The 27,039-nt window shown below is 37.6% G+C and overlaps 3 protein-coding genes across 5 annotated transcripts; 1 reads left to right on the forward strand and 2 right to left on the reverse strand.

The window, feature by feature from the left end:
* Positions 1-898: 898 nt before the first annotated feature.
* On the reverse strand, positions 899-26,202 carry LOC112057841 (uncharacterized). 2 transcript variants are annotated; one of them, XM_052886274.1, is made up of 17 exons: positions 26,076-26,202; positions 24,102-24,271; positions 23,206-23,366; positions 20,206-20,344; positions 18,898-19,144; positions 17,681-17,904; positions 15,283-15,385; positions 13,756-13,883; positions 12,667-12,954; positions 11,089-11,373; positions 10,200-10,690; positions 9,381-9,564; positions 8,558-8,753; positions 7,302-8,071; positions 3,803-3,995; positions 2,998-3,111; positions 899-1,848 (listed from the first exon to the last, which is right to left on the reverse strand). In XM_052886274.1, the coding sequence occupies exons 1-17, from the start codon at positions 26,116-26,118 to the stop codon at positions 1,778-1,780; spliced, it is 3,807 nt and encodes a 1,268-aa protein (XP_052742234.1). In that variant the 5' UTR covers positions 26,119-26,202; the 3' UTR covers positions 899-1,777. The 2 variants fall into 2 exon arrangements, with proteins under 2 accessions (XP_052742234.1, XP_052742235.1); XM_052886275.1 differs by lacking the exons at positions 24,102-24,271; positions 26,076-26,202 and adding an exon at positions 23,962-23,983.
* LOC112054372 (uncharacterized) lies at positions 4,141-6,614 on the forward strand. Its single transcript, XM_024094143.2, has 2 exons — positions 4,141-4,818; positions 5,582-6,614. The coding sequence occupies exons 1-2, from the start codon at positions 4,387-4,389 to the stop codon at positions 6,398-6,400; spliced, it is 1,251 nt and encodes a 416-aa protein (XP_023949911.1). The 5' UTR covers positions 4,141-4,386; the 3' UTR covers positions 6,401-6,614.
* Positions 4,833-7,116, reverse strand: LOC112054373 (formin-B). Of its 2 annotated transcripts, XM_024094145.2 has the most exons (3): positions 6,603-7,116; positions 6,409-6,512; positions 4,833-5,548 (listed from the first exon to the last, which is right to left on the reverse strand). In XM_024094145.2, exons 1-3 carry the CDS (start codon positions 6,832-6,834, stop codon positions 4,931-4,933), a joined length of 954 nt encoding a protein of 317 aa, XP_023949913.2. In that variant the 5' UTR covers positions 6,835-7,116; the 3' UTR covers positions 4,833-4,930. The 2 variants fall into 2 exon arrangements, with proteins under 2 accessions (XP_023949913.2, XP_023949912.2); XM_024094144.2 differs by having other exon boundaries at positions 6,409-7,114.
* Positions 26,203-27,039: the final 837 nt, after the last annotated feature.

Below are 27,039 nucleotides of genomic sequence, written 5' to 3' on the forward strand. Positions count from 1 at the left end.
CCGAAGTCTCGCACCAAACAGACCTGGACCAATTAAGAAAATCTCAATCTATATTATTCTCAGACTGATCGGAACTTTCGTTTTAATAGTACGTACTAGCGGACGCCCGCGACTTCGTCCGTGTGGAATTTAGGTTTTCACAAATCCCTCGGGAACCATGAATTATTCCGGGATAAAAAGTAGCCTATGTGCTAATCCATGCTATAATATATCTCAATACCAAATTTCGGCTAATTCTGTTCAGTATCGAGGCGTGAAAGAGTAACAAACATTAATATCATCAAAATCATCAGTTTTCGCAAATCCTATGTGTTAATCCAGAGTAAAATCTATTTCCATTCCAAATTTCAGCCAAATCGCTTCAGCAGTAGCGGCGTTAAAGAGTAACAAACATCCAAACATACATCCATACAAACTTTCGTGTTTATAATATTAGTAGGATAACAAATTAGGGGTAGGGTAGTGGGATATTATAAAAAGGAAAGATTTGATTGTTTGTTTGTTTGCATTGTGTAAATAGGCTCTGAAACTACTAAACCGATTTGAAAATATCTTTTGCTGTTGGGAAGCTACATTATTTCCGAGTTATAGAGGTATATTTTATCTCTGTATTCCTACGGAAATTATTTTGAGCGGGGATGGGTTGGGGTAGGTTAAGGTTAAGGGTTGACCCTGTGATGTCAAGGACGATGCCGAATCCGCTGGGTTTTAGTGGGTATTCCGAAGTCTCGGCGAGTCCCACATACCCTTTCGGATAGGTATGCGTAAATGCATTTTCCAGCGAAAAAAAAGGTTAGGGTTAAGGGTAGGTTAGGGGTAGGAACGAAGCAGATAAATACACATAAGTCAAAGCGAAGCTTGACCGGGTCCGCTAGTTTGTGATAAAAATAACAACAAATAAAATTAAACAAAAATTTATTAAAAACAACACTAAAAATTAAAAAACAAGTCATAAAAATACAAAATAATATACAACTACTGTTTTGTAGTTGTTGTTGTACATTTAATTTTAACGTTAGGTTAGTTACGAGTTATTTAGTTAAATAGTATTTAGTTGATGTAAATAATTGTAAGAGCAAAATGATTGTATTAAATAAAGAGAATTTGTATGTAAAGTAACATAAAAAAATTAACGTTTGACTGTTTCTAAGTTCTAAGATAACAGAGAAAACACACAAGTAGGTAACCAAGTTACTGTTAGTAACTTGTTTATCAATTGTTATTATCTGTACATTTTCTGGTTACCTCTACTGACACTGTTTCTAAATGACATTGTACCTACTGGCAAGTTAGAAAATTACCTAATAAATATGGCAAAAAAAACTATTCTCTTTCTCTTACTTGGGTAAACGTAAATGGTGACAGAAAACATCGTGAGGAAACCTGCATACCAGAGAAATTTCTACATTCGCTGCGTGTGTGAAGTCGGCCAATCCGCATTGGGTCAGCGTGGTGGACTATTGGCCTAACCCCTCTCATTCCCAGAGGAGGCGAGCTCAGCAGTGAGCCGAATATGGGTTGATAATGATGATAATGATGGTGATGTGTACAAATCTAGGCGTCTTCTGTAGACGCATCTGCGAGGCCTCTTTTTTAACCGACAATAACTAGAGCAGGTTCTCATTTGTTCGAATTTGGTGGTTCTTTTTTGTTTGAATGAGTATAACTCAAATAAACGAAAATAGATTTAATATTAGTATTGTCAGTTAATATCATCAGTTAAACGTTATCTTCTCGATGAAACAACGAGTCGCTTAAAAAAATAATTAATTTATTCTTAGCATAGCAGCAACTCTGAGAGTTTCACGTTCAGAGCCTTGAGTACCGACTCCGTTGTTAGAGGTATTTCTGAAAAGATAAAAAAAAATGCTTATAGGTTACAATAATAATAAGCCAGTTGTCATAGGCGTATACAGGAGGGGGCCGGATGGGCCGTGCCCAATGGACCTGTGCCCACGCTAGGATTCTGGGCTACCGATGTGGAATTCTATTATGATACTAATAATAATAGACCTAATATGGGGACCAGCCCCACCCTAGGAGATAATCCTAGATACGCCGATGCCAGTGGTTAGCCTACGAGGTCGTGGAATCGATTCAGGTTGGGGCTATGAAATACCAAGTGAGCTTTTCTTCTTTATATTAATAGGAGACCGATCATTTTGGGCCCAGTACGTCAAATAACAAAGATAAATGACGAAAAATCGCTTATTTTATAATAAATCAAAATCACCCAAAATAATAATAGAACGCTCAAAGTCACTCAGAGGGCTATGGAGTGAGTTATGCTTGAAGTTTCTCTGCGTGGGTGAAGCAGAATTGAGGAAATCCGCAGACGAACCAAAGTCACTGAGATAGCTCAGCGAGTCGCGAAGCTGAAGTGACAATGGGGAAGCCATAGTTCTAAGAGCCGACGGACGTTGAGGTTCCAAGGTGCAGGAATGGCGACCCGCACCGGAGAGCACAGTGTTGGTCGATCCCCCATTAGGTGGACTGAGGACATCAAACGGGTTGCAGGGAGCCGCTGGATGCTGGCGGCTCGAGACCGTTGTGTTTTGAAGTCCATGCAAGAGGCCTTTGTCCAGAGAGGAACGTCCATCGGCTGATACTCCTACCGAACTCCTCGCTGCACTTCAAAACCTGGATGTATCTGTAGTCGATTTGGCATGTCTGTAGAGACCTCAGCACAGCTCAAGTTTCCACCGAATCGAGGGCTTTCCTATAGTCCACAAAAGGCAAAATGGCTGGTTATACTCTCCGGTGTAAAAACTGTTTTAATGTTTAATAGATGACACTAATTTGGACATAATGTAACGGTTCCTTCATCTAATCTGAGCCCAAGAATGTATGAAATATGGTCGGTCTCCTTTCAACTGTCTAATTATAAAGGTTGAGATACAGCATGGACCATGGTGACCGACGTGCGGACGAACAGACAGCCGAGTCTTAGTAATAGAGGTCCATTTGGATACGGAACCCTAAAAAAATGTAACTTACCGAGATCAAACCATTCGTTGGGGTCGTATCCTGAGTCCTTGCGCGACTCCTTAATACACTCTCTCATGGCGTAGATGAGTCCATGCGTGGTGACTACGCCCATTTCCCCCACGGCTGCAAATGTTGAATAGGAGCAGGCGTTATTTATTATTTGTTTATTATGAACAGTGAATGTTTGTGTAAAATGACTAGCGATTTATACCCTCAATTTTAATTAGTTGGTTGATAAACATTGCTCGTCGAGTTTGGTTTAGTATAGGGAGATGAAAGATACCAACAGCGAGGAGTCTAAACAACCCTAGCGGCTTACCTTTTAAAAATCCATACATACTCGTACATATTCATAATTGTAATTTATTTTATACGCTAAAAATAAGCATATAATATTTCGACAATCTTTACAATAAACGAAATGAAAAAATGCGCGTTTGACGGCCTCCGTGGCGCTATGGTATGCGCAGGTGGATTTACAAGACGGAGGTCTTGGGTTCGATCCCCGGCTGGGCAGATTAAGGTTTTCTTAATTAGTCCAGCTCTGGTTGGAGGGAAGCTTCAGCCGTGGCTAGTTACCAAACCGACAAACGCGTACCGCCAAGCGATTTAGCGTTCCGGTACGATGTCGTGTAGAAACTGAAAAGAGTAAGATTTTCATTCTACTCCTAACAAGTTAGCCCGCTTCCATCTCAGATTGCGTCATCACTTACCATCAGGTGAGATTGTAGTCAACAGTTAACTTACACATGATCGCGTATTACAAAATTTCAGCCTTCACTACTGATAGACACATACACCTATGATTATGTACCTTTAGATCCCAATACACCCTTAGGATTCTTTGAGTTGTATCGCAAGTACACCCTGAAATCCACCGGGATGTCCTTAGCCAAGAACACTTCGTAGTTGAGAGCATCGTTGGCTAGCAATTTTCCCGTGTTTTTATCGAAGACAAGATGTTCGGAAGACAAGTAACTGAGACCTTGTACGTAACCACCTTCAACCTGAAAACAATTTCCTCTTTAATTTTACTTGAACAGTAAACTAACATAATTATACTAATATTATATTATAGCTGAAGAGTTTGTTTGTTTGAACCCGCTAATATCAGGAACTACTGGTCCGATTTAAAAAATTCTTTAAGCGTTATTTTATGCCCATTGGCCGCGTACTGACTGAGCGAGCAGCTTCGCGAGGCAGCCTCGGACGTTTGCCTCGCAACGTTTGCCGCGCGAGGCAGCCTCATTCTGTAATTTAATACACATGAGACTGCCGCGCGCGGCAAAGCCGAGCCAGACCGAGGCTGAGCAAAAGACTCGAACGCTCAGTAGTTACTCACAAGTCGAACAGAAGCCACGCGCGAGTAGCGCATATTCAGTTTAGATTAAGATTATCATGAGGCCGTGCGTTCGGAAGGCTATCGCCACCACTGCCTTTATACTGATTCATCAACTTGTACAAAAAAAGAAAAGAAAAAAATCTAAACATTTTTGGATAAAAACGTTATACAAAAACAGATTTCAAGCTGGAAACAGAATATTTGAAGAGCTGTGCTTTGATGACGCAGAAAGCAATTTCACTAGAATGAATAAAATTGAATTTGAACATCTGTACTCTCTTATAAACGCCAAAATAAGCAAGAAGGACACAAATTTTCGAGAAGCAATAACCGCAAGGGAAAGATTGTTGGTTACGTTAAGATTTTTGGCCACGGGAGATTCTTATACCAGTTTGCAGTATCTGTTTCGTATATCAAAACAAAGAATATCAGTAATCGTTCATGAAGTTTGTGATGCGTTAATCGATGTGCTAAGGGATTATGTTAAGGTAAAATAAAATAATTTTATTCCATTTTTCGTACATTTTTATTAATTATTACAACATGACAAATAGACAAAAAGACAATTAATATGAAACGCTTAATTAAACAAGTACTTATCTAACAATGAGGATGAGGAGGCGGAGGGGGCATCGGTGAGGTAGGAGGGATCGGTGGGGTAGGAGGCATCGGTGAGGTAGGAGGCATCGGTGAGGTAGGAGGCATCTGTGATTGAGGAGGCATCGGTGATTGAGGAGGCATCGGTGAGGAAGAAAGACAAGACGTATTATTGGAACTGTTTAGCCCACTGTATGATTGAGTATAATAACCAGTGTATGATGGGTATGCTCCCATGTCCGCTTCGAAAATAATTTTATTTATAGCATGCTTTACATGTGCTAAAGTAAAAGCGTCATATTTTCGCAACTCATTTGCGACATATTGCCCATAAACATCGTAGGAGTCATGTTTTTCCGAAGCAGCACTATCACTTGCACACTGTTGTAATAGTGTTAAGGCTTCTGATATAGCATTATCAGTTAAATCATTTGGCTCAGTTCTTTTAGTTCTCTTCTTTGCTCTCGTATATTCATTTCTGGTTTCTTTAACTGTATTTTCATTACCGTCTTGATTTTGAGTTTCACTTTGACTGCCACTATTTTGAGTTTCATTTTCACTGCCATCATTTCGAGTTTTACTTTGACTTCCATCATTTTGAATTTCACTGTGACATGCATTCTGTAGGGTGAAAAATCATAATTTTAATTACAGATACCATCATCCGAAGAAGAGTGGCTTACTATAGCAAGAGAATTTGAGACAAAATGGAATTTTCCGCATGCTATTGCAGCAATGGATGGGAAACATGTTATATTACAATCGCCTATAAATAGTGGCAATGATTTCGATTGTTACAAATTGTTTCCCAGTATAGTCCTATTTGCTTTAGTTGACGCCAATTATAAATTCCTGTATGTAGATGTTGGTAGCAAAGGTCGTATATCAGATGGCGGTGTGTTTAAAAATACCAATTTATATAAAAAACTTGAAAGAAGGGAACTTAATATTCCTCCGCCAGAAATCTTACAAATACCTTATGAAACTGCAGTGCCGTATTTTATTTTGGCCGATAAAGCATTTGCATTGGATGAGTACACAATGAAACCTTATGAAGGTACTCCAAATCGAGGTTCAATGGAAAGGATCTTTAATTACCGACTGTCCAGAGCAAGGAGAGTTGTGGAAAATGCTTTTGGCATTTTAAGTTCTGTGTTCAGAGTATTGAGGAAGCCCATACTATTGGAACCAGAAAAAGCTACAAAAGTCGTGTTAACTACTATATACTTATATAACTACTTGCGAAGGGATCAAGAGGCCTCTCAAAGGTTTACTGCCCCGGGATCATTTGATGTCGAAGCTGAAGGAACAATAATACCCGGGCGATGGCGGCAGGATACAGAAATGTCATCAATGCTACCTATTCGAGCTATGCCACGGCGAGGGCCAACAGATTTAAAAGAAATACGTTCACATTTAGGGAGACATTTTATTACAAATGGAGCAATTGCTTGGCAGAATAATTATCAGTAAATACTCACGTCTTCAGGTAAAGTATCTTGAGTATTTCCTGGATGGTTTCTATCGCCCAGGAAGCTGAAAGCTTCATAGGCGTACCAATTTGATTTATATATGTCACCACGACCTGTAATAAATAATAAATTAATTAAATTTGTACGACTGACTATAAATATGTAATGACTGTACGAAAACATAATAATAAACATAAACATACCTGATCCTGTGATACGGCTTTTCTTTTCACGTGACCTTTCCCTCCTATAGGATCCTAGCAAAGACTCCATCTTTTTTTTTAAATCCATTATTGGAATGTTCATTTCACGATTTATGTTATTCCACGCATCTTCTCTTAGTCCTCTGTTGGTATAATTAGGACATTGCGCATCCCAAAGTAGTTTATATTCTCCATATAAATGTATTAATTTGAGACACTGTTCTCTATTCATGATAATATAATTATACTTATGTTCTCTATTCCGTATTCGTCGAACAAGCGAGGCAAAACACGACCGTCTTGAGTGCGCGCGGCAAACGTACTGAGGCGCCTTTGAGCATGGACAAAAACCGACAACGTTTGGCTCGGGTCGCGGCACGCTCGGGCGAGGCAGCGCGTGCGTTTGCCTCGGCCGAGGCGCGTCTTGACCGACCGAGGATTTGCCTCGCGCGGCTGCCTCGCGAGGCTGCTCGCTCAGTCAGTACGCGGCTAATTATCAAGGAAGGCTATATATTATTGTCGTATTCTTATGGAAACGGGAACCACGCGGGTAAAACCGCGCAGCATTAGCTAGTAAACAATAAACATACTTAAACAATACACACATCATCCTAATCCTATTCTAGTTAATAAATTAAATTAATCTGTTTGAATAACTTTGTTTATATCAATTATTGCATAATGGAAATGAGTAGATACCTGGCCAATGTCGATATTTGGATTAGCACTTGTTCCAACATCTTCTATTATATCGCATCTGATTTCTAAAAAGTTTCCAGTCATCACATCTAATTGCACCTCTAAAACTGTAACAGCAAATGCGCTATAGTTGCTCAAATCTTCCTCTTTATCAGTCATCGTGTAAGTGGCTGTCAAATCCAAAAGTTCTTCCCCAGCTTTTTGTATCAACTCCAGCCATGTTGGATCGCCCATTTTCTGTTTTAAAGGACTAAGTCTCTCCTTTATAATGGCACACGCTCTTATTACCGAGTAACACACGCATTCACTGACGATACTGGAGCCAGAGAATACGTTGTTCGCTGCTACAAACGAATAGTTGGGAATGATTGTCACAGTTTCGAGTGGTACTCCCAGCTCATAAGCGCAAACCTGGGCAGCTTTGGTGTTCACACCTTGACCCATTTCAACACCGCCAGTCGATACAGTCACTGTACCATCACCACGGTAGATAGACACCATAGCGGTATAATTTCCATAAAACGTTACTGGGAATAGCATTACGTTGATCTTGATCGCTTTCTTCATCCATCTATTATTTTTGTTGAACTCTTTGATACATCTTAATCTATTCTCATAGTCTGCCTTATCTTTTAGTAATGCTATAAGTTCGGGTAAATCGTTGTCTTCTTTTCTCATGTTGATTAATCGGACATCAGTGGGGTCTTTTTTTACGGCAAAAGCTATATGTTCCATAATGTTTTCTATGCTCATGATGCCCTCAAGTGTACCTATAACATTATGTAAATTCTTATTCTAAAATTCGTACTTATACGTCAAACGAACTTAAGAAATGAAGTTAGATGATAATTATGTTTCGAAGCTTCATTATTAAAATTCATTAGTATCAGTAGTTTGAATAGAACGTGTCGCTTGATCGAATTAATAAACTTACTCAGAGAATCATCATTATCATCGTCATCATCATCATCATCATCATCATCATCATCATCATCATCATCATCATCATCATCATCATCATCGTTGTAATGGAGATCAACAAATGCATAGGAATCTAAAGGTACGTAGGTAGGTATTTGCATACCAGGTATTGTTTATTGTACTTATAAATCAAATGAAACCTTCATTGCCGAAAAACAAACGCGGAGTTTAAATTCCCAGTGTACCGGGCCACTAAGCGCGAGATGCCGCATTTTACGTGTGTACCTATAATAAACCAATAAAGATTTATACATTAATAGCATTGTATTACTCACCAGGTGCTCTAGCAAAAGTATTAGAAGGTAAATCAGTAAGAACACCGTATGTTTTCAGGCTGAAGTTTTCAGTGTTGTAGCAGCTAGGGAATCCACCCGTGACAAAGTCCAAAATGTTCTCGTTGTGAGAAAACCCGTTGTCCTCCGTGATCGACGCGTTTAAGTATTGAACCTTTCCATCATCGTCTACACCGGCCTGATCACAAATAAGTAAATCTCATTAACATTTAAAACAACGTATTCGTAATTCACATTTTCCTAAAGTATTATTTTGTTATTGTAGATTTTAATAATAATAAACAAATAACTTCAAACAAGAGTATTAAAATTTACCAATGAACGTTTTACGAATGTCGAGTTAGCCGTTTACATTACCATGACAATTTGTCGTCACAGTAAGAAAGGTGGCGTCGACGACTATTGGTTGTGCCGTTCATATTTGAACACCTGTATCCTAATCTTAATCCTATCCTAATAATAATATCCTAATAATATTATAAAAGCGAAAGTTTGTGTGTAAGTGTGTAAGTATGTTTGTTTCTCTTCTAAGCTGCGGCTACTGAAGCGATTTGACTGTAATTTGGAATGGAAATAGATTTTACTCTGGATTAACACATAGGCTACTTTCCATACCGGAAAAATCCACGGATCCCGCGGGATTTGTGAAAACTGAATTCCACGCGGTCGAAGTTGCGGGGGCCAGTAGTTTTAAATACACCAACAAAGACACTACAAACTGCACAGTTAACTGTCGCTCCAACAGGATCCCAGCTTTAGGGGATATTGGAGACATGGAATTACCACAGGAGTTAGTTGATCTTACCTCATATTCACACTGGAATGGCAATCTTCTTCCGGCAATTGTAATATTAGTCTGAAGTGGCAACACGATTCTACAAGGGCGGTCCATCAATTTTGCAACAATTGAACACGCGCAAGCCACTTGTACATTTCGGCTGATTTTCCCTCCAAAACCGCCTCCTATGCGACGAACTTTCACGTGGACACTAAAATTTAAATACCTTTTTCAAAATCATTTCATATTATATACCCTTATAACTGCAGAACATTTGATTGATCTATTCTGTAAACCAAATTTGCAATTAAAAAGTTTTTTTATTGGATTTTTTATGTAATTTCAATTGGTTTTCACTGTCGTGTTAAGTAACATACAATTAAAATTAAAGTTTACTGTTTGAACTGTGTGCCTAATGACAGATTTCATACTGACAATCGCGTAAGCGTAAACGCGAATTCTTAAGGAATTAAAACAGTGCCATCTAGTGGCACTACTGCACAACTTCGCGTTTCTGATTACGCGACAGTCACTGTATGAAAACTTTGAAAACTGCCACTAGGTACTCTGGCTATTAGAATTTGTGATCATTGCGTAAGTTTTTAAAAATCCTGAACATTAAAATAAACGTTATCGCATATCTAATGAATGTATTTAGGTATATAGGTAATACTTTCGTTGAAAGTTATATAATTATAGTTATTACTTAGGGTCGTTGCGTAGTAAAAGGGTAAGGACATGATTTATTCGTATGTATTTTGTATGAAATGATATTTCCAAAACTTGTTTCCGTCCGAGACGACTAGAAATAAGTTTTAATTAGTACAAATTCATAATTAAGCTTACTCTTTTTCAGACATACGCAAACACTGTGCCACAGCTATCTGCGTCAAATCTAACCATTGCGATGTATCATAAACCTCCAAGCCTCCATCAATAGGAATCGTCACACATGATAAAGGTTCCATATAATAATGATATTGAGCCTTCAGTTCTAACACTCCTTTAACAACTTTTTTAACATTTTCTCCCCTGCCTTTCGGCTCGATTGTAGGACCTGTCATGATTCTATCGCTGAACTTTTTGGCTTCCTTAATTGTTAAAATTGGTGGAGTGTTTGGCACATTCTTGTATGTAACTTTGACTTTTTTGGCTGCATTTACAGCAAAGTCTTGACTTTTAGCCACCACAATTGCTACAGGTTGTCCGTGGTATTTGATGTCTTGATCTCCTAATATGTCTTCGTCTTCGAACTGTAGTTGTATACCGGGGAAAGTAAACGAATTTTTTCCTGGTATATCTTTAGCCGTATATAATGCTAAAACGCCTTCCAATGTCTGAAATTTGTAAGTAACAACACTTATTTATATAAATAATCCTACACCATAATGTAAACAAGTTTCTATGCATATTTATACACAGCCATTTTCATCATCTTCATCAGTATAATTAATAAGTTTTCTACGCAAAACAAACTCCTACACAACACTAGGTCTAATCTTAATAAATTTGAAACCACTACAAAATGGATTTTCAAACAATTTTACCAACAGATAGGATTGATGAGGAAGGTTTGGGTCGTTCCTGCCAACCGATCGCTACCCCTCTCTAACTCCCTACTCTTTACGGAAACAAGTCGCGTTACCTAGCGTCAGCACGACCAATACGAGATCGAGTGACGTCATACCCGTCTCAGACTACTATTTCCTACAATATATAAAAAAATGTAGCTCACCATCGCATGTTCAACGTCTACTCTATCTACAGCTCCGTTGTGTACTGTGGACAAAACAAATGCTGCGTGCACTTCGTTTGGCATCCGAGGTATGCTGTTAACGTAATGAGCCTCTCCAGAACTTTGTATGACAGCTTCCAGTTTCATTGCTGGCTGGTTGAGAGGGTACAGCTTGGGATCCGTTTGGTATAGTTGTGTACCGCTAGATATGGGTCGTAGGATCAGGTCACCGCCCGATTGATAGTGTGGAGATATAATTGAATCAGGAGTCAAACCTAAGACGAACTGGAAAATATGAATGAATATTTATTTATAAAAAAAAAACAATTAAAGCTAAAACAAAAAGCCGCCACGTTTATTGAACCGATTTTTCTAAATTAAGAATGGAGTGTAGTTAAAACCTGTGAAAAATTCTTCTATTTCTAAACCCGTTTTTGTATCCGTCTGTCCCGTTTGACGTATCTGTCTGTCTGTGTGTGTATCTGTCTTTCTGGCAACAACCTGTAAACTTTTCTGTTATGATAGAAAGCATTTCTGGCATAAAAATCTTATTCTACTTAATTTCATGATCTTCGTGGGTGTTTCAAAATTTTTAATTTTATGTTCTGATTTGTGATAAACGGATTCAGTAAGTCCTTTAGTAGAAACCTATTCAAACGACAAATTGGCGTACACCCAAGTACCTCACAGATCGGACGAAGGTTTCTAAAGGAAGGTTTTTGAAGGATCTCGCGAGCTTCCCTAAAAATCGTGTATGCCAGCCATAGAGTTTCGTCAACAGTTTATTTTGCGTACTTTCACAGCGTAATGTCTTACGGTATTTTGTTGTGTGGCAAGGCTGCTGATATACATTCTATATTTGTACTTCAAAAAAGAGCAATTCGAGCAATATATCAACTAAAATCACGCGAGTCCCTTCGTCAAAAGTTTAAAGAAATAGGCATTTTAACAGTAGCCTGTCAGTATATATATAACAGTATAGTTTATGTGAGACAAAATATTAATTTGTACAAACGAAAAGGAGATCTAAACCCACGTCTTACTAGACACGGACATAAGTTAGTTATTTCTGCATATCGTCTCCAAAGAGTTAAAAAATCTTTTGTGGGTTTGGGTGTACTCTTCTATAACAAGATCCCCAAGACTATGATGGACTTGCCAATGCACAACTTTAAGCAATGTGTTAAAAAACATTTACTTAGTCGAGGTTACTACACTATTGATGAGTTCCTTAACGACAAAGGTGCTTGGAGGCCATTGGATCAGCTTCCACCTTCACACAGGAAATAAAACTATAAGAAATTGTAATTTAATTGTTATCAAATGTAAATTGTAATACTGTATGACTTTTTCAAAAGAGCAACTGTTGAGTTTCTTGCCGGTATCTTCTCAGCAGAACCTGCCTTCCGAACCGGTGGTAGAATCTTTACAAATAGTCAACTGACGTGTCAAAAGTGCTTGTAAACTGAGCCTACTTGAAATAAATGAATTTTGAAATTTTGAATTTTGTGTTCTTTTTCCAAAGGTACACTTCAGGTTTTCACTTTCACCAAGTGGAACTATTTTTTTTTAATTTACCTTGTAAAACAGTCCTATAGCCAATTTCTTTCTTGCCCACGGCGCCTGCGCCGGAGGTTTTTCCACCGGTACAATCTCTTTATTCAAGACATTGATAGCACCTTGCACCACTTGATTGCTGAACAAATTCTTTCCTCTCAAGTAAGCTTCTGTTTGTCGGGCATGATTGAAATTGCCAGAAATATTGCCGTATATAATATTGATTGAATCAACAGTGGTGCCATTGACGAAATTAACACTGAAAGCAGCGTTGACTATCGCCAATGCATTTTGACTTCTCGGCATTATCTGAAAAAAAAATGTACAATTTAATAGACTTACAAAATTAAGGTGTATTTTTACGTGTACCGATTTCTCTGAGAACTACATTTGTTAAGAGTTAAAGCAGGTATAGAAAACGTATTGGTGTGTGCAAAACTTTAGGAGCGTCAACAAAGGTTGTTTTATTAACATCTGCTTCATTCTGCCTGTGAGTGATTGCAGAAGCAAAATTTTTACATTATTTATATTTTTAATCGACTTTAGAAAAGGAGGAGGTTTTTAATTCGACACGTATGTTTTTTTTTCATGTTTTTTACCACATAACTTCGTCATTTACTGTTTGTTTGAAAGAGTGGGATACTTCTAAAATGATCCCATTTAATTTTCACGAATATTGGTTCAGTAATTTTGTGTGAAAATCAAAATAACTGAAATAAGTGAACGAAATTGCCCATACTCTGGCGTTTACGGTCACTATGTCTTTACGATTTCATGGCTTGAATTAACACATCACTAACTTGGTACCGCCTTCAAATTGATCGCGCTAAGCAAACTGAGAAGGTAGCACCTACAATGTTATTTTTTGTTTTTTAGTTTAGTAAAAACAGAGAAGACTCTAATAAGCAAAAAATAACATGTCCTTTCTATTGATCGGTTTGAAGGCGGTGCCATTCCAAATAGGCTCAAGTTCATTTTGTTTTTTGGCAAATCCGATCAATAGTAATTAATGCATTTTCAAAGTCGGTTAAATTTTTTATTTGAAATGTTTTTTTGTTACAAAATTTATTCTTTTTTTAAATACTCTTTTTAAGTTATATAGTCAGTTACCTTAAAGCTTTTAAATATATGAGTTGGCCCTTGCGGTGGCAATTGGAAGCTCACGATCAACTTGCCATCCATATTCATTTTCAGAAAGTTCTGCATCGTATAGGACGTTTTTACACCTTTGCGATCACCTGTTGAAATATAACCGATCAAATCATCGTCCATCAGATTTCGAATGTGGATGGAGTGTGTAATAATTTTAACGTTTGATATGTTGGTATGTAATTTTAAGTTTAAGTTAAATTTAATTTTAATTTTAAGTTTAAGTTGGCAGTTATTGAAGTTTTTTTTTGATTTAAAAAAAATCATTAATATTCTTTTATTTCAATCTCAAAAATGACGAGAGGAAATCATTTTATTTAATAAATATTAACAATTATACATATAAAACTAAATACAATAATATTTAATTTACTAGTAACTATAATAGACTTTAACTCTGGATTAACACATAGGCTACTTTATATACCGGATAAATACATGATTCCCGTGGAATTTGTGAAATTTGTGTAGCAGGCGTCCGCTAGTTTCTTATAACAATGAAAAACTCGGTTATTTTTAGCACAACCCTGGATTTGAACCTAGAATCTTGTGAATCTACTAACCACAGAACCAACGAGGCAGTAATTATTATAATAACAATAACATATCTGCATGTACATAAATTGAGTTCGATGACCTGAATGATTGCAACCACCAAGGTTAGGGATACCGTTAAATAAACCAGGTTGGGGCTTTATGATATCTCGCAACTTTAACACTTTATGGATAAGGTGAAATTTAAGTATCTATATTTATAAAACAAATTCAGGTTATTAAAGTCGTTTATGTATGTACTTATATTTAATTGAAATTTTATACACCATAGGCCTTATTAGAAGGCTCAAAGTCACTCTGCGGGCGATGGAGCGAGCTATGCTTGGAGTTTCTCTGCGTGATCGAATCAGAGATGAGGAGATCCGCAGACGATCCAAAGTTACTGACTTAGTTCAGCGAGTGGCGAAGCTGAAGTGGCAATAGGCAGGCTACGTAGTTCGAAGAGCCGATGGACGTTAGGGTCCCAAGGTGCTGGAATTGCGACCCCGCACCGGAAAGCGCAGTGTTGGTCGACCTTTCACTAGGTGGACCGAAGACCCGAAGACGGGTTGCAGGGAGCCGCTGGATGCTGGCGGCTCGAGACCGTTTTGTTTGGAAGTCCATGCAAGGGGACTATGTCCAGCAGTGGACGTCCATCGGCTGATAATGATAACATTTGCCTGAACATATCTGGATAAAATTTGACAAAGAGAAAGATAATCTGTATAGGCCTACGAGACACACCTTGATCTCGAGACGGGAGAGTGACAAAAATGTCGACCATAAAAATAGGAAAATAGGGGTTCAAAGTATGCATAGATTGTCGATCAGGGTATGCACTAGTAAGAAAAATTTATTAAATTTCGTGAAGAGAGGAAGACGAATAACCGCAGAATCTGGCAGAATGGAATGATGTTAGTTACACCATAGATATTCAAGTAGGTAGGTACTCACGTATTGTAATAGTGGCTCCAATGGCTTCAAACACAAGAAATACATCAGATGGATACGCGTTGTTCCTGTGCTTGAGCATGATGTTTCCTGCCAACGATCCTAACTGAAAACATCAATGTAACTTCTGTCTGTCTATTTGTTCTTAACATATTCCAACGTATTATTCAGAAGCTGTGATATGACCTCTGCCTCCGATTCTGGAGGGTGTGGGTTAAAATCTGGTCCGGGGCATGCATCTCAAATTTTTTAGTTGTGTGCATTTTAAGAAATTTAATATCACGTGTCTCAAACGGTGAAGGAAAAACATCGTGAGGAAACCTGCCAAAGAATTTTCTTAATTATCTGCGTGTGTGAAATCTGCCAATCCGCATGGCCAGCGTGGTGGACTATTGGTCTAACCCTTCTCATTCTGAAAGGAGACTCGAGTCGGGACCTTAGATATTGGATAGAATGATTTTCTTCTGCGTTATTTAATAGGTCCCGACAGTTTTCTAATTGCTTTCTACACTTCTGAACTGAGCTTGTTTTTTTTTCTTTTCAGTTTTTTTATACTTTATGCAGTAGAGGTTTTTCAATTGTTTAAATAATTTATTTATATTAACTTTAGTGTCTTGATTCTTAAAAATACAAGTTTAAAAAGTAGGTAGTTGCATACATAAAGTACATAGAGATATTATAATACATAAGATATCATTATCTGTCTGTTTGTCTCTATTACAAACACACACAAAACATAACCACTGATAATGTCAAAAATGAAATGCACAATCCATATTTATTCATGAGTTACGTGAATTATTTAGATAAAAATATTGTTGTTCAAATTATGTCATAATTGATTAAACAAATAGTTTCTATGCACAGTTTGAGTTATAGATTGTAGAGACAATTGTTTCCAACTAATAATAATACTATAAGCCTCAATAGCTCAACGGTAAGTGCGGTTGGACCTCAGACCAATTATTGTATAGGACCTGCCTCGCTAGACGTTACTTTTCTGACAAAGTATATGATCAACGATCTAATGCGATTATAAAAACTGTCTCTATAGAATCGATGTTAAATAGTTGTAATCGTGTTCGTCCGTTAAAGAGCTCCGTAAAAATACCTTTTTGTGTAATTGAATTGTGTAAAAAACTGGCAAAAACTTCTAGTTTAGTATAAGATATTTACAAAATCTAAGCTCGTTTTCCTCAGAAAATGACAGACAATTTTGTTCGTGACTATGAGTGCGATACAGTTCCTTCTATAATTGGTCTGAGGGTTGGTTCTCATCACCGAAGGGTGGTAGTTCAATCCCCGCCCTGTTGGTCTATTGTCGTACCCACTCCTAGCACAGTATTTCCCGACTAGTTGGAGGGGAATAGGAATATTAGTCATATTATAAAAAAAATATAGCTTTTAAGAAAAAAAAAAGAACGAACCTGGTCTCAAATGGAAAACCTAAAACCAAATATATCAAGGCAGTGGCGTAACAAAGTGTGGCTAGGGGACAAATTGTCCCAGGCGGCACACGAAAGTGGACCTTGGCAAGCCACGGCACAATTTATCGTCGCGTGCAAAATGGATTTCCAAATTTTTGAATTTTCAAATTTTGAAAAATTTAGGATTTCCATTTTGCAATCCACCAAATAAAATTCACTAAACAAAATCTAGCACGAAAATTTGCTTCTTCAAAACTATCATAGGCTAGCTCGTTGGCTATTTCTTCTTACACAAATAGATGTGTGCTCCTTTCAGAGCAGGAAGTCATTTATATTGATTCAAATAAATTGTACAAATCATTAAAAAATTTAAAGTATTTAACTTCACCGCGGCTAGTTGCCTAGACTGGTGACAGAACGACGGACTCATTTTTTGTGCAAAGGATCTTTGCCTGGCTATCCAACACGGAAATTCACCATTCTGCCAAAAAAAAACCTCTTGAATGCAGTGCAGATGCAGATTGAACTCGGTTAATTTATTTGTTAAAAAGGTTTCTTTATTGTAAAACCTAAACAATTTTAATTGTATTTACTTAGATAGAATATATTTTATTATACATTTGTTACATGCCTTCATTTCCGATATATTTACTTTACGTTGCATGATTTCCTGTGTAACCGAATAACTTAGGCCCCATTAATCCCAACCTATTCGATAACCTACCGATATAAAACACAATATTAGCTTTAATTTAATAAACAAAAAAAAACCAATTCTAAAACCTGCTGTTATAGATAGAATTCGATTGTTTTTGGGCTTACGGGTAAAAGAAGACAAAAGTGAAACGGAGCTTCATTTGACATATTTTTAATTCTGGCAACCACGGAGCACGCGTTTATAACATTGGCGTTTATAATTGTACCTGCGAAGACAAATTATATTACTATACCTACTAAAAAGACAGTTATTTTACCTTTCGTACTGGAATTTGAGCGATCAAATCAAAATGTTTCGCTAATCCGTCCAAATATGCAAATTCGTCGTTACTTAACGCAGATTTCTTGAATATTGCCATGGTATCTTCTAGAGAGACGTTCGACCCGAGGACCAGGTTCTGGTCAAAGTGATAAGCCTTCAAGGAGCTCACAGAACTGATGTCGATGAGAACTGGCGGATATTCGAAATCCTGGAGGACAGCTGACAAAAAAAAAGAAGAATGAGATAATTATTCCACAGATTTATTAAACCGTCTCTGTTCTGAGATTAATCCATACTAATATTATAAATGCAAAAGTTAATCTGTTTTTCTGTTAACTTTTTACTACTGAACTGCTTTTCACCATAGCCTATTCACTAACCGTATTTTTTCGTATTCTGTTTCCCATTGTTAACAAAAATCACAACGTCAAAGACACTGGTCAGATCAGTGTGATGATAATTTTATCAGTTAGCAATAAACCAATAGGTACTTTAATATCGACAAAATACAAGATAAATGCATACGATGTCGTTAACGTTGCTCGGTAACGTTATCGTCCACAGAAATCAATAACGTTACTTAGAAGTGAAACTCAAAAGAAGTCTCTTTCCAGATATAATCAAACAGGCTGGATGGACAAACGTCCATAATCTTTGACAAAGAAAAGTACGAACTGTGGGATAAACTTTACACTTGCTAAACAGCGTCTCTTCAAATAAACGCATTTTTATGGACTTATTTTCATAAAGTTATACTGCTTTATAACATAACTTATAAACTTAGCAATTCCATTAAGATGACAAAGATAAAAGAGAAGAGATAAAATTGTATAAAGCCCAGGATCAGGAAAATGTTTTATTTAACTATTTTTTATTAAACAAATCTACGAATTTACTTTAATTCTTTCTAAATAATATTCATTATCTCCCAAGATATGCAACACTATATAGGAACTATTGGCGGATTGATGACGTTTTCAATGCAGTAGTCGATTTGACGTTTGCTATCAATTATCAACACTAGGGACGCCATCTTGATATAATTCAAAAACTTGGGTTTAAATTTTATTTATTTCTTTTTATTTAGTTACATTTATTCACTTACTTTAATTATTTTAATAAAATTCTTGTATTTTTTAAATTTAAATGATACGGGATACAAGAGTGGACATGAAATGGACCATCTACTTTATTTAATTTAATATGACATACCTTTTCCAGTATTTCCATCAATTAACATATATGGTTTAGAATTGCGAGCATAGCTAGTAATCATATTAAATATCTGATCCTCGTCATACACTTTAATATATATGGTCTGACCAAAGTCCAGTATCTTAGGCTTGAGATCGATTGTAGCGTTGACCAGACTCCAGTCACTGTCACTGCATGTAGAGCATTTCCGGTCGCAAACTTTGTTAACATCTTTGAAGCAAGTTAGTTCTTCTATATCTTCAACCTGCAAAACGTAGGTAACGCTCAAATTAGGTTAAATAATCCGAGCCCCATAAATGATGTCTTTGCTCTGCTCAAACATAGTGTATTCATCATCTTCTTCTTCATCAACGTCACCATCATCATCATCATCATCTTCTTTTTCAGCCGATAAATAAATAAATAAATGTATTTTTTTTATAACTTCAACTGGACATAGGCAAGTTGTCATGGACTTCCAAACACCACGGTTTTCTTTCCTGTTACCAACATAATGTCATCGATCCACCTACTGGTGGTGGAAAGTAAGAAAGTGACAAAGCTTACGGATAGGTATTGTATCTTGTTTCTTCAACTCTGCAACATCTTTTATCATCAACAATTATCGTCTAAAATCGTCAGTGCCTGAAGACGAAAGTCTTGATTGCTATAACTACAAGAAAGCTTAGATTCATACAGCGGGCAATGGAACGAGCTACGTTTGGATATATGCATGATTGAATCACAAATATGGAGATCCACATAAGAATCGAATTCACCGACATAGATCAACGTTTCTCGAAGCAGAAGTGGCAATTGGCGGTGTTATAAGAACCGATACACGTTGGATGAAACACTGAAAAGCGCAGTGTTGGCCAACCTACTACTGGTGTGTTCCACAACGAAAAGATGCTTTGTCACCGTAAGCTCTGTCACTTTTTTTTATTCTTTACAAGTTAGCCCTTGACTACAATCTCACCTGATGGTAAATGATGATGCAGTCTAAGATGGAATCGGGCTAACTTGTTAGGAGGAGGATGAAAATCCACACCCCTTTCGGTTTCTACACGGCATCGTACCGGAACGCTAAATCGCTTGGCGGTACGTCTTTGCCGGTAGGGTGGTAACTAGTTACGGCCGAAGCCTCCCACCAGCCAGACCTGGACAAATTAAGAAAATCTCAATCTGCCCAGCCAGGGATCGAACCCAGGACCTCCGTCTTGTAAATCCACCGCACATACCACTGCGCCACGGAGGCCGTCAAAAGATACGCATCATAAGTTGGTAAAACCGGCCACAGTGTAAGAAACAACAAAAGCTATCCACCTGTTTACAAAGCGCAGGACTGACATCTACCGCGAAGGATTTGATGGCGTCCAGGATGGGTCTGTACCCTGTACATCGGCACGTGTTGCAGCCGAACGAATTCTCCAACTCCGACATGTTCAGACCCTTATCTAACAGGCTGCAAATTAAAAAAAAAGCTAACCCCCATATTAATTTACCCATCAAACAGTTATTAAACCTCAAAATTCAAAGTGTTCAGTATTGATTAAGGTTTACTTTACTTTAAAGAAATTTAAATTAAATCCTAATCCATCTTTCTTTTATTTATTTGTCCTTCTTTTTTATTTTTTAACAATGTTATTAAAAAATATATAATACAAAACACTATAAAGAATTCATAAATAAAAATCAGCCCTGCTGCGGGATATTTAAATGCCCAAGCAACCGGTCAAACTCCAGAGTGAGGAACCTCACAATACGCGCCGTCTCAAGAATCACTGCCTTCTGTATCCTACCCTTGATCCAACAGTTAAGGGAAAGCTTCTTAAAATATTGGTCGAAGCTTTTCATTATAAGACCATTGACTGAAACTAATCCGTGTTTATAAATAGGGCCTAAGGGTTTTGCTTATCCTGAAACTACTGAATGGATTACATCATCCCAATCACGCGTATTATGAATATCATAATATCACACATCACTGTTGAGCACAAGTCACCTCTCAGAATGAGAGGGTTTCAGCCTTAGTCCACCACGCTGGCCCAATGCGGATTGGCAGACTTCACACACGTAGAGAATTAAGAAAATTATCTGGTATGCAGGTTTCCTCACGATGTTTTGTTATTTGTTTGTTTTTGTTATTCGGGCATCACGCTGAGTTTCAGCGTGATGCCAGAATTTCACGACTGAATGAATTTAAATGAAACTTGGTACAGTTTAAGACCATAATACGGAAAAGGTTATAAGATACTTCTTATTGCGAAAATAGAAAGAGAAGAAGGTGAAATAAAAGTTGAAAGTTTGTATGGAAACTCCTTAATTTTTAAAGTTACAGTTTTAAAATTTTGTTCATAAATCTTAAAAAAATACGAAATATAATCTAATTCAAAAATTTTTAAAATTCAAACCCTATAGTGGTGAAATAGGGATTGAAAGTTTACATTGATTTCCATGCGGACGAAGTCGCGGGCGTCCGCTTGTATAAAAATATTTGTGTGATGAGTGAATATTTCCACCCGTCACTCAAATAGTTTCAGTTGTTGGAATCGATCCCACGACCTTGGATGCAGTTACATGAGCACCCACTGTGCCACTCGGTTCCGTATACTATACCTCGCAAAATAAAAAAATTGATAACATCTTTATTTTAAAGACTAAACAAATATAAAATATAAATATGATAAATTACAGTACCTACTTCGTATGCTAATTATCTACATTAGTTAAGTAACGAAATTAATTTTTAAATAATATTTGTACAGGTGAATGAGTTCTGCGCTATAAACAGACAATGAGTACCTACCGAGTATATATTATTGGGTAATAATATATTTATTTCAACTTGAGTTTGCTTTTACACTAACTAAATACAATAATATTTAGGTAATAATAGCTACCTAGCAGCAGAGACGATACAGTAACTTTAACACAAGAGAATAGTATCCCAATTCCCACTAAAATCATTCTCATGCAAAGTAAAGCCAATGTTAATACCAAAGCCAATGCCAATTTCATTGCCAATACCAATGCTAATGCTAATGTCATTGCGTTGCCAAGTTTCTGATATCATGGAAAGCTATAGCTAATTGCATACACGACTTCACACAACAATCTCTTACTCCGTCACAGCGTATAGTTTTGCGTGAATAGTTAAGTTTCTCTACAAATTCTACACTAAGCACAATATATGGCTTAACCGTTTCGTTACTCTAGGTCTAGCATCTTTTAGAATTTAGCTGATCATTGGTGGGGGTTTAATGACTTTAAATTCAAATAAACGGCTAAGCCATGCCACGCCCCCATAACACCATAATTAATGAAAAAAACATTAAAATCTATAAAAAATATTCCTTAAAAGCCCAGTTCTAAGAATTGTCTGATATATTTTTTTGTGAATTTAAGTTTCAATAGACTTTTTTCTCCAGTGTTCACCAATTTTTGCTTCGGAAATTCGTTATTTTTTATTATATGAGTAATGAGTAATCGATTATAGTTATAGAGAATATTCAATTTCAATTTTTTTTTTATTGTTTTACTTTTTTGACTCTGACAAACCTACCGTAAAGACAATAAAAAATTAATGGTATTTCAATGGAGGTAAAAGTTTGTCAACGAAAACGAACGTGAAGCTTATACACACAAACGCACAAATCTGTCATCTTACCAATTCAATTACATTCAAGGCCAACCGAACTTCTCGGAATATATTGATATTATAAAGTCTATTAGCCATCCTCGATAAATGGGCTATCTAACACTGAAACAATTTTTCAAATCGGACCAGTAGTTCCTGAGATTAGCGCGTTCAAGCAAGCAAACAAATAAACTCTTCAGCTTTATAATATCAGTAAAGAAGTATAGATTAATTTGAAAAATTAATACAAAGATTTTTCTTCTTTGCGCTAGTACTTTTCTGAGCACTACATATGAACTGGCTAATGTAGAGACGAATATCTTAGCATTCCATGGATTCACCGTGCGGGTGCCAGGTCCATCACGTGGTAGAGAGAAGAACTCCGAGCAGAGACCTGAACTTGTGACTACAGGATGTAGGGTTAAGGAATTCCTTCACGATCGATCAACACTCCCCGTTCTCTGCTCGTGTTCGAATAACTATTAATTACGTACTTCGTTGTAGATGTTATTATAATTATGTACGTCTGTTAAGATCTTTTTACTCATGAACACTTTGAGGTATAAATTCAAAATAATTAACGAACAAAAAAGAAGTAAATAAAATCGTTTTAAAGCAACTTTTTGCAGCTATGCAATGTGAACAAAAACATTTTAAGAGAAGTTAGGTATTTTTGTGAGCATTACCTTGTTAATTGCATCACCCACCCAGGGGTACAGAATCCACACTGGGTGCCGTTGAACGCTGCGATGCGCTTTTGAACCTCACTGTACCCTTTCACGCGATTTCCCACCCCCTCTATGGTGGTGATGTCCCAGCCGTCACAGGAGTACACGAGAACTAGACACTGAAATATACCATTTTATTTTTATACTACTGGAATGGCGACCCCGCACTAGTAAGTGCAGTGTTGGCCGACCCCCCACCAGGTGGACTGACGACATCAAGCGACTCGCAGGGATTCGCTGGATGCAGGTGGCCCAGTATCGTGATGTTTGGAAGTCCCTACAAAAGGCCTATGTCCTGCAGTGGACGTCCATCGACTGAGATGATTATGATGATTTTTATACTTATAATTGACTACTTTCTGATACAGAGGTTTGCAGGGTATGCTTAGAAGCATGCTGTACAATACCATGCGCTTCCCTAAGGTAATACGTAAATAATAAATATCCTCAGGTGCCTGTGTTACATCGTCAATCCCTTCAGACACAGCACAATTGCTTGGCTACTTGGCCCAGGTTCATCACAAAAAGGTCTATTATCGGTCCTCGATGGCGAACAGGAGTCAATTGGGTTAGCTAACTTATTAATAATTTCGTTTAATTTTTTAATCTAACATCACGTTGACGATGCATGTTTCGCACACGCCCTGTCTGCACATCGCCTTCGTACCGGGGAGACCCAGGTGTTACCTGAGATAGGCGTTTAGGAATTCTTACAGAATTAACAGAGAAAGTCTCCACAGCGTCGCTGGTCTCTCTCTGCGCAGTCACGTTGACGATGCACGCCCTGTCTGCACATCGCCTTCGTGCCGGGGAGGCCCAGGTGTTACCTGAGATAGGCGTTTAGGAATTCTTACAGAATTAACAGAGAAAGTCTCCACAGCGCCGCTGGTCTCTCTCTGCGCAGTCACGTTGACGATGCACGCCCCGCACACGCCCTGTCTGCACATCGCCTTCGTGCCGGGGAGGCTCAGGTGGTACGTCAGGTAGGAGTACAGAGTCGTCTCTCGGTGGACATCGCAGGACACTAAAGTGTAGAGCGTTTTAATTACTAATATAGCTACAACCTAAGTTCAGATATGCAAAATTCTCTGTGTAAAATTTTCGAGGCCTTGAATAACCGAGTGTGGCTACAGGCGTCTTTACTTGTCCATCTGGTTGGCATCAGCATTCGCAAAATTTCTGACGTTAGTTTACGTGTTCTTGTCCTCGGTCCATGGAGGAATTAACCAGGATAACTAATTAATCCAAACTGGTTTATTTTAAAGTGTCGTGTAAAGCAAGGCAATGAATACTTAGAAAACAGCTTGTCCGAGCACTGATTAACCAAAAAAAATATTCCAGAGATAGTGGGATGAGCCGCTCTGCAGACTGAGTACTTCAGCCAACGCTGCGGAGCGTGCCCGTTTGCTGGCTGTTGGAGAATGGGAATCAGGTCCTTGGTTACAAACCTTCTTCCAGCTCTGCCCCCCTAGCCAAGTGGCACGTCTATTCTCTTTCTACGATCGCTAACGCTTCGAAAACTAGAAAGATGTATTGGAATGACATTTGCTATCGACAGGTCACGTGATCAAGATCTGACATTCCCGTACATTTTTCTAGTTTTTGAAGCGTTAGCGATCGTAGAAAGAGAATACACGTGCCACTAGGCTAGGGGGCTGGTACCTTATTGGACGACACAACATTCCGTATCAAACGACGTTAGAATGCATACTAGGTGTATCGTGACTCCATACATAAAACGCTACATCACTGTGAACCAACTCTAAAGACGTATTATTACTGCTACAGATTACGGTAATCAACGTAAAATACTCTTGCGAATAATTTAAGTAGGTACTCGTACTTATGTCCCATTGAGGTCTATGCTCACATGACATGATTAAATGGTTTTTTTTAATATTATAGACTAACTAGATATAGTACAAGGTAGTAAAGGATAGATGAAACTGGAAGATGCAGAGGAGACATTATTGTATGGATCGTAATTCGTAGCAACTGGAAGGACGTGTTCTCTGTCTACACCTATAGGCGTAATAGAGGTGTGATAATATGTATTACATAATTACAGGTATATAACTATATATGTCATATACACTTAAATAGTATATAATCAATATGTAGAGGGTAACGGGAATATTAAAAACAACAACACAACAAACTACAATGCATTGCACCAGCTGTGTCCCACTACAAAACTAGTTAGAACGTGTATTTTTGAAAAAGTTTCCATGTAATTCAAGAAAATAGACCATTGCCACCCCCCCCCCATTTCTCCAAAAGTACTGAATCTAAAATTTTAACAAAAATACAGAAGTACTTTCTACCTTGAAGTTTTCCAAAAAACTTTGAAACTTTAACTTTTGAATATGGAGCTCACTTTTGAGAGAGGGTGAAATGGAAAAACAAACGCAAACTGTATTGTGTGACATTTTAAATCAAAGACAATTCAAGTAAAAGATCGTTTTTTTTTAATTTTTCTTAAAAAATAATCCTACCAATATTATAAAAGTGAAAGTTAGTATGGATGTTTGTTACTCTTAACGCCGCAACTACTGAACTGATTTGGCTAAAATTTGAAACGAAAATATATAATACCCTGGATTAATAAATAAGCTACTTTGTATCCCGGAAAAATCCATGGTTCCCGCAGCATTTATGAAAAACTGAATATCATGCGGATGACGTCGCGGGCGACCAATATTTCTCTTCCCTTCCAATTACTTGGAAACTGGATTGGGTATGCAGCGGACAAGGTTTGAACCGAGAGGTGCCTTGGAGATATTTCATGTTTTTTCAAGATTAAGTAAAACAGTAGCTTCGATAAATACCTGAACATTGCTCCCCATTCACAGTAAACTGGACGCAAGTCATAACTGTAACACCTCGAGATGTGAACTAAAGCCTTCTCCCTGTATTGTATGTTTTTATACAATGTTCTACACTGCATACATGTCTAGGCCGCGTATAACCATAGTCTGCCGTGGCGTTATCTTCTTCAATCTTGTCTCTTTAACCGTTTACACTTTCAATATTTCCCTCATTTTTTTTTATTCTTTACAAGTTAACCCTTGACTACAATCTCACCTGGTAAGTGATGATGCAATCTAAGATGGAAACAGGCTAACTTGTTAGGAGGATGAAAATCCACACTCCTTTCAGTTTCAACAAGGCATCGTACCGGAACGCTAAATCGGTACGTCTTTGCTGGTAGGATAACTTGCCACGGCCGAAGCCTCCCACCAGCCAGACCTGGACTAATTATGAAAATCTCAATCTGCCCAGCCGGGGATCGAACCCAAAACCTCTGTTATGTAAATCCACCGCGCGTACCACTGCGCCACAGAGGCCGTCAATACTTAAATAGAAAAAAAACAGCCGAACATAGAAGCCATCAACATTAACAGACTAAAAAGTTTTAAAAGTTGGTTAAAAATGACTAAAACTTAAACTGCCGGGCTTTAGTTTAGTAGTAGAAGAAAAGTTGTAGAAAATCTATTTCACTGACTTATTTTACTTACTACTTTACGAGTAGTAAGTAAAATAAGTTAATAAGTTAGTGAATAATTAAGCAATAATTATTCACTAACACGATACGATTGAAATGAATATTTTATAAAACTAATTTCAAAATATGCAAAGTAGGTAAGTAATGTTATCGCCGTTTAGTGTTGGAAATAGTAGTCTGTGACGAATATGACGTCGCTCGATCTCGTGTTGGCTTCAGTGTGCTCGTGGCGTTCGAGGCGTCCACATCTCTTGTTGTGTAATTCTTTAAGGGTTACTTAGGACAGG

This window comes from Bicyclus anynana, chromosome 16 (assembly GCF_947172395.1).
Source record: "Bicyclus anynana chromosome 16, ilBicAnyn1.1, whole genome shotgun sequence".
Classification (NCBI taxonomy): domain Eukaryota; kingdom Metazoa; phylum Arthropoda; class Insecta; order Lepidoptera; family Nymphalidae; genus Bicyclus; species Bicyclus anynana.